We start from the raw sequence: 8,177 nt of genomic DNA, 5'->3' as shown, positions 1-8,177 counted from the left end.
TCCATCCAAAGGCAAGAAAGGTTGCTGCGTGGAGCCTGAGAGCAGGATGTGGGCCTCAGCTATTATAATACAAGCAGCTCATCTAGGAGCAGCTCTGTCCTCCACCAGACTTGTTAAAAAGCCTTTTTCCAACTGAATCTTTTCTTTATCAAGATATTATTTTTTTCTTTTGAGAAGGGAGAAACCAAAACTGTTTGATGAACCATTTGTGTCTCCTTCCTTGGCAAGAACAACATTCTGACAGAACCCATACAGCACTGCRGGGTAGTCCAGGTGATGGAGCCTGCTCTGGCCTCCAGGATGTTCTAACTGACCCACCACCTRAGAGGTGATGAGAAGAGTTGACAGGGCAGTCAAAGTCCTTCTGCTGCACACAAGTCTCATGGCCCAAGAAGAGCTTCCCCGTCACATGTATGTCACACTGTGCAAGGCAGGTCAGAGGCCCTGCTTACAGCAGAAAACTCTTGGAAAGGTGGTACCTACAGATGGAACCRGTTGAAACCGCTGACTGAATGCTGGCAAGACGGATGCACCTGTTACATTTGAGCTCTGGGCCATATATATGTCAGTAGCTAGTTAACAAAAAACGGGTCTGGAGACAATGCTCAAGAGTGTGGAGCTTTGTTAGTGAGTTTGGTAGCAGGACCAATAAAGTTCATTGTTGAGTTTTGCTACAAATGGCTTCCTTTGTGCTGCAGCTTTTTACACCAGCTTTTAAACTAGACCTACCAGTTGTACTAGCCTGACTGAGGGCATGATCTTCCCAGGAGACTTTGGTTCCCATGGACTGAAAAGGAGACTTCTGAAACATCGCTAGAATTACACTTGGGCTTCTGAAGTGGTCCTCTTCACCTAGGAAACTTCCTGCGCCCTCTGTCCCAGGAAGTGAACAGCAGAAAATCAAGAGCGAGTGAATTGTGGTTTTTCTCTCTCTCCATCCCACATATATAAATGTATATATATGGGGGAAATGTTGATTTTAAGGCTCACGTGAGGAAAAAAAAAAAAAAAAAAAAAAAAAAAAGTCCAGCTGGCACTCATAGTAGGCAGCTTGGTCCGTCCGGTGTCCTACCATGCCTCAGTGCACTGACTCATCTCAGCTCTACCTCTTAGGACTTCAGCCTTCAGATGGAGGCAAGTTTGCTGTGGAAGCCAGGACAGAGACATGGCAAATTCACTCCCTGCGCTTGGAAAATTGCATGATCCAGGAAGCGGTGCAGCCTGACAACCAGGCAGCCCCTGCAGAGGGGGAGCTGAGCTCAGCCCCTCTGGGGTGCCCAYGTGTGCTGCAGGCTTGGGGGGAGCAAACAGGTGGAGAAGAGGAAGGAGGATGGTGCATGGGTGTGATCATGAATTTTGAAGAGCACAGTTTGAACACGAGTTTGACTGTGTCACTCAAAAGTGAACATTTGCAGCGTCCACAAATTCTAACAGCTCTTCTTGGTCCAGGAACAGGCTCGTCGCAAACACTTCCCGAGGGAGGGGGAAGAACCTTGTTTAGAGCCTGAGCTGTTTGTACAGGAGGCGGTTGAAAAGAGATGCTAGAAAGCTTAAAAGAAGCTAATCCTTCCCTCTAGATCTGGAGCAATGCAGATGAAACAAGGCAGAGAGCCGAATGTCTGCATAATTACACCGATCTCCCAAGAGGACGACTGAACGAAAACCCTCCCTTTTTTTTCCTTTTCTCTCTCTCTCTCCCCCCCCCCCCTTTTTTTTTTTTTTTTTTTTGGCTTGGCTTGGCTTGGCTCTATGCCTTTTAAGGGGCAAATTTCAACAGCAAAAGATGGGCAGGGACGGGAGCGCCCAAGCCCCGCTGGGCTCGGCGCTGCACTTCTCCCGACGGCCAGCGGAGGCTGCTGTGGGTCGCCCGCATCCGGAGGGCCGGAGGGGACCCGCACCCGGCACGTCCCTTCCTGGGCAGGGCTGGGAGCCTCCACGCTGCTGCTGGAGCCTGGGCAGCACGAACGCGGAGTCCCACCTTGCGGCGACTGCCCTTGCAAGGGAAAAAAAGAAAAAAAAAAAAAAGAAGAAGAAGAAGAAGAAGGGGGGAAAAGGCGAGGGAGGGGAGAAAAATAAGGATGCCACCGGAGCTGGCAGCTTCCTTCCGAATTAAAACTCCTGGGGAAGCTCAAGCCGAGCCGCAAACGGGAGAAGGGTGGGGAACAGGGAGGATTTGGAGACGATGGCTGGGAACTTGGTCACTCCCACCGCAGCGGGGGGGAGCCGAGCACAGGCCCCGCGGCGCCCGCGCCGTCTGCGCGGGGGCGCAGGCTCCCGCGGGCGGCTCCGCTCCCGGCTTCGGCTGGGTGGCCCTGCCCGGTACGTGGTGGCAATGCGGCCGGGGGCTGCTCGCAGCCCTCCTGTAACTTGCCCTCGAGTTTTGCTGGGAAAACAAAAGCAAAGCAAACAATTCCCCTCCCCCGGCCCCAAAATAAAGCTCGGCACCCCCCGGGCCGGTCGAAAGGGCTCCATTGTGGCTTTTAAATGAGACATCGTTGCCACGGCTGGCCCCTCCCCGAGCTAGCGGGGAGCCGCCGGTATCCCTGGAAGCGAGAGGCAGCGGGGAACAAAAGGCAAACTCCGAAGTGACATTGGGAATAAAAGGGAGCTTTGGTTACCCCCGGGGAAAGGTCGAGGGGGGAGGCCGCCTCGCCGCCCGCGCACGCCCCGCGGGCAGAGGCCTGGCGAACCGCACGGCAGCGCGGGCAGCGGGCGGGAGCCGCGCTCGGCGCCGGCCGCGGCCCCGCGGCCTGCGAGGCGGCGGGGAAGGAAGGGCAGGGCCGCAAGGAAACGGCTTCAGAAGCTGCGTTCCCCTTCGGGCGACAGGAGTACGGACTGCAAACGCGTGCATAACCATGCWCACATACCCGCTCCCCGAGACGCACACGCCTCGCGTGTATGCATGCGTGTTTGTGTACATGTGTGCGTATATATGCSTATGCAAACGCAAGCACGTGCCTCCTAAAATATCTGATGTAACATACTGGCACCTATATATAAAAATAAATAGATAGATCCCAACAGGAATCTATTTTTAGGTATTTACTGATAAGTATTTAGCTTTGAATTTATATCTGTATAATCCATACCTACATTTTTTGACTCTCTCTCTAGTACAACTCTTTGCAAATTGTCTCAGCAACCACCTCCCCGTCGAAACCACCTTGACTTAGGTGTATCAGAGATGCTTCTGGGCCACTAAATGGTCTTGTACGGATGCGCTGAGAGTGTTGTGGCAGTGGCAACCCATAGGCGTTGTGGAAGATTAATAAGCGCAATATATTAATCACTAATAAGAAGGGTGTCAGTGGCAGGTCGCATATGGGCATGATCCCCGCTGCTCTCTGGGGCCTTCATCCTGGCTGCCCTTTGCTCCCGAGCACCGTGCCTGGTGCTGTCTGTCCCTCCAGACCAGGAATGCCCTGGCCAAGGACAAGACAGGGGTGGAGGATCAGGACCAAGGGGTTCGGCTGTCTGATGGGCCCCAGGGAAGGCGGGAGGGGAAAGGACCCTCTTGCAAGTGGGCTGGTCACGAAAGGGCCCCCAAGAAATCCCATGTGCAAGAGCCTCCATGCCCCAAGCAGCTGGAGGAGCAACTGTGCCTGTGCTGGGGAGGAGGGAGGATTTTCGGTTCAGGCTTTGGTTGCTTTGGTTGTTTTCTCGAATTCCCACACCAGGGGAAGACATTTTGACCCATCTGCTGCGGAGTTTTTCACAGTTTAATGAAATAACCGGGACAGGGCGATGTTCCTACAGAGCTGAATTATCCCGCTGCGTCCTGGGCACAGTTGTCCCCCCAGAACGCCCTTGCAGGAGCGAGTCTGGGGAGCAGCCCTGGGACGAGCTCGCCCCCCTCGTCCCCATGTGCCACATGGGCAGGGGGCTGCTCCCCGCACCCCGTGGGGACAGTGACGCAGGTCCTCCCCACGCGGCGACTACCAAAACGGCCACCCTGCTCTTCCCTCCCGGCCACTCTTGATTTCTGGGGGCTACGGGGGCAGGGGATATATATTAGCCCCACATGCATAAGAAATTAGTGATGAAGTTTCACAGAGCTCGCCGGGGATCGGCCAAGGGTGTATGTGTCGGGGCGGGGGAGAATTGTAACTGCTGTTTCTCCTATTTGCATGCGAAGGGGTTTTGGAGGGTAATTTAAATCTCTCTATAGATTTGTGCTAGATTTGTGCTGATGAAAAAACGGGACAGAAGAAAGAGCTGAGCTGCAGCTCTGTTCTTGCCCACTTTAACCGGGCTCCTCCAGCAGCGGCTCACGCCGCCGCGGGGAAGCTGGTCGAGCCTTTTGCTCCGACAGCGGGTGACGGCTCACAGCAGCCCGGTGACTGCAGGAAAGGACACCCCGGCGTCGGGAGCGGGGCAGGGAAGAGCTGGACACTTCGTGCTTGCAGCAGGAAGTCGCATGGGCTTGGCGCAGGGAAACGCGCACTTCTGAACAGTCCCGCTGGGGACACGGAGCGCCTTTTGCCTTTGCATTGATAAATTGCACCTAAAAAATAATAACTTCTCTATTTGAGAAAGAATTTGCCTACAAGTTGTTTGGGCCCCTTCTCCTCTCCCCATTGAGATCAGATGCTTCAAAGGTTTTAGGCACGTACTCTGACCCAAATACCCCAGGTGCCCGGTCACCCTTAAGCATGTGCGTAAGTGCTGTGCTGAATCGGGCCCGCGCTGCCGCGTGAGCTCCGCTTGCGGGGGAAAGGCGCAGCGGAGCAATCACTTCCAGCCGAAAGTGCTTCCAGGAGGGGAGAGCGATCTGGGGTAAGGAGCTGAGAAGAGGTGCCGGAACTGGTAGAAATGTCCTTCCCCCTCAGTGGCTGCTTGCTGCCCGGCGAGATGGGTGGCAAGCAGTAGCTGGAGCCTTTCCGCGGCTCTGGCTGGGCGAGCACATTTGATTCCTCTTGGGGAGGCACGGCAGCTCGTATTTAAAAAAAAAAGAAAAAAAGAAAAGAAAAAAAGAAAAAAAAGAAAGAAAAGGAAAGAAAAGAAAAAAGGAAAAAAAAGACATTGTTGCCTTTGGAGAGCCCTGTGCGCACTTTCAAAAGCTGATCCTTGAGTTCCCAGCCCCCGCAATCCAGTTGATGAGGAAACGCGCTGCGGTCTTGGTGGCACCGTTTCCATTGGGATTGGCACCATTTGATTGACAAAGTCTCCCATTCTTCCACCTCTCGAGTGTTATCAAACGGATTGTGTGGGGTCAGAAGCTATTGAAGGGACGTCCGTATAGCCGCGTTCTGCAAACACGGGGTGAAGACCGTGCCTTTCTCACGAAAATGCTTCCACCAGGCAAAACGCATCTCATCTTCCCTGCTCTCCTCCTTAGCATTTCCTTTTAACTCGAGCGTTTTACTAAGCAGCATCACCAGGTAAACGAACACATCCCTAKAGGCAGCCTAGGCAGGACCCTGTCGGGGCGGCCACGCTGCCCGGGGGGTGCGGGGAGACAGCTCCGGCAAACGAAAGTTGGGGTGGAGGGTTGAAAAAAAGAAAGGGTGAACGGATGGGGACAGAGCAACAGTAAACAAGCTTTCTTGCTTGCTAGTTGTCCGGGGTTTGATTTGCCATCTTACACTAATTTTGTGGTGGGAAAGGAGGAGCAAAGCCTAATTTGCTTCCATTTCACTAGATCGAGCTAATGGGGGGGGGGGGAAGTGCGGCTGGGACCTTGCGGAGTGTAGATGTGCCTGCATGTGCTCGGTGAATTTATAAACTAACCGACTAAACCTCCAAGGAGAGTTTCACGCCGCTCCCCAGCGAAGGCGCGGTGCGAGGTCTCGCCCTAACTTCCCTTTGCAAGACCCCGCGCAGAGCCCAGGCTGGGCTCACTCGGGAGATCCTCAGCGAGCAGCTTAACCTGCGCTGGGGCTGCCCAGAGGATAAGGAAGCCGGGCGGGCGGCGGGCTGCGCGCTGCGCGCTGCGGGCGGMTCCGCGGGGGGAGCCGGGCTCGCTGCCCCAGCTCCTGCCCCACGGSCAGCGCCGTCACTCTCTGCCCTTCGTCCCGGACGTGAGTCCGCCGCAGAGTTACTGTGGTGAATCCTTCGGGAAATCCTTTCCTCAATCCCCCCCACTCCATCCMTTTTTAAGGCTAATAAGACAGGTACGGAGCTGACGGGTGAGAAATCCGGGGGGACAAGACAGGCTCGCGTGTCTCTCCGCAGGAGCAAAACCAAAGACCGTACTGAAAAACATGCGCAGGAAAGAAAGAAAAAAAANAAAAAAAAAAAAAAAAAAAAAAAAAAAGGAAAGAAAGCGAGAGAGAGGTGAAGGTGGGAAGAGAAATATTCCGGGGACCGGGACAGACAAGGTATAAGATTTGGAAAAGAAACGAGAAGATGGGGAAAGCAGCCGCCTTTCTAGCCCGAAGTCGCCCTTCGGCGCTYGGGGGAACGCCGCGGACTCCCAACAAGCCCCTTTTCGGGGTGTTGGGGCTGGAGGGAGCCGATGCCGAAAGAGGCGGCTGAGAAGATGTAGAGGAGCGGAAGGCCTGATTGAAAGAATGTTCCCGCGATTWTATTTGTGTGGAAAAGCTCACCTCTTGCAGAGCTCTAAAGTGTAATCAAGGCTGAGGCTTACACTTGAAGGATGTTAACTCTCATACGGGAACCTACTTTCTCCTAAACGGTTTCTTGCCTACTGAATGAGAGCCTCCCAATTGAAGCAAAATGATCCTTATGTACTAATATCAAGCACGGCCACAAAGCGACCGGCTATTTATGCTGCCACTTTAGACAAAGATATTTAGTTATTCCCGGGTAGCAAGTGCCCTTTTGCATTTTTAAGCACGAACCAGCCGAGCACAAACATATTTACAAGTGCAATTACTAAATAGTTGTTTGACACTTCAGAGTCACTGGGTTAACTGTACCTTCGCTGCAATTTTCTTAATATTCAGGTAATCGCTTTATTAAATGACTTTCCCAGGACAGTGGGCCGGGGTGTGAAGTACTTAGGGGAGGTTTCTCTTCTCGTCTCGGGAACACCCGAGAAATGTGAGCTTTGGAGACACTGGACAACTTGGGAGATTTCTGCAAAGACCGGAGTGACATTAGCTCCTCGCCGTACGTGCGTGTGCCTGGGAATAGGCTCTTTTGTTTTCACACCAGATCCGAGAACAAATCCGAAAGTGCTAGAAATYGCACTTTATTGGAAACTGCAGGAAATTCACTGGCAAGGTGGTGTAGCAGATGAGCCCAGAGGTCTTCTCCATCCCCGCTGCCGCGCTGTATAAATAACTTTAGAAGGCAGCTTCAGGTTCAGAGGGACCACGACAGCCTGTGACACTCCTTCCCTTGGAGAATGGCGAGCGACATATTGCTCTAACCTATTTTTTCAGCAGTCCCTCGCCCCAGGCAACCGAATGACTGCTCATCTTTGTAAACTTGCATCTTCTTCCTCTTGGAAGTAGTAGTAATAATAATAATAATAATAAACCCTAGGGAAGTGTACGGAACTTGTGGTTTTAGGGAGAGAAAGGATGCTCTCGCTGGGGGACTGGGGGTCTTAGAAGACATAAGAAGAAAGCAGGCCCCCGAGATGGTAACTGCCCGGTGGTGGCCGGCCGGGCGCGGGGCGGGGAGCGGCGGCCCAGCGCCGCGTCCCGGCTCGCCCTGGCCGCCGCAGCCCGGCGGGGGGCGAGGGCAGCCGGGGCCCCCGCGCTCGCCGGCGCCCAGCCCCGGCTCCGCAGCTCTCCCCGAGCCTGGCCGGCAGCCTTGCCACCGGCGAGCCGCTTTTAAATCCTTTCACCCGGCCGAAATGGGGCTTTTTGCACTGCCTTCGCTTCCCCCATCCATAATATTGCCACCCCCCGAGAAAAATAAAATGAATTGTGCTCACGGGGTCTCTCTCCCCCTCGCTCTCTCTCTCTCAYATTTTTTTTAAGACATAAAAAAAAAATTCTGACAAGTAAAACTTAAAGGTGTTTACCTTGTCATCAGCATGTAAGCTAATTATCTTGGGCAAGATGTAGGCTTCTATTGTCTTGTTGCTTTAGTGCCTATGCCCCGCCTCTGGTGGCAGCCTAAAACCTGGCGTCTGGCTAAAACAAACGAAAGGCAGCCCTGAGCCTCCACTCAATCCAATTAAGGCGGACTTCGTCCACTCGGTTACGTGTACATCCAACAAGATCGGCGTTAAGGCAACACCAGAATATTTGGCAAAAAAA

The 8,177-nt window shown here is 53.5% G+C and overlaps 1 protein-coding gene across 1 annotated transcript in view; it reads left to right on the top strand.

The window, feature by feature from the left end:
* The first annotated feature begins 7,200 nt into the window (after positions 1 to 7,200).
* NKX2-1 (NK2 homeobox 1) overlaps positions 7,201 to 8,177 on the top strand; it is a 2,803-nt gene continuing 1,826 nt past the window's right edge. Inside the window, 4 exon segments of the mRNA XM_085301820.1 lie at positions 7,201 to 7,224; positions 7,226 to 7,290; positions 7,480 to 7,552; positions 8,007 to 8,124. Of these exon segments, the coding sequence (XP_085157946.1) occupies positions 7,201 to 7,224; positions 7,226 to 7,290; positions 7,480 to 7,552; positions 8,007 to 8,124 (280 nt within the window).

This window comes from Rhea americana, unplaced genomic scaffold (genome assembly GCF_003343005.1).
Source record: "Rhea americana isolate MKP2758 unplaced genomic scaffold, rheAme1 scaffold_18, whole genome shotgun sequence".
In the NCBI taxonomy this organism is placed as follows: Eukaryota; Metazoa; Chordata; class Aves; order Rheiformes; family Rheidae; genus Rhea; species Rhea americana.
Note: the sequence above shows the minus strand (reverse complement) of the source record. Positions and strands in the feature narration are given on the sequence as shown.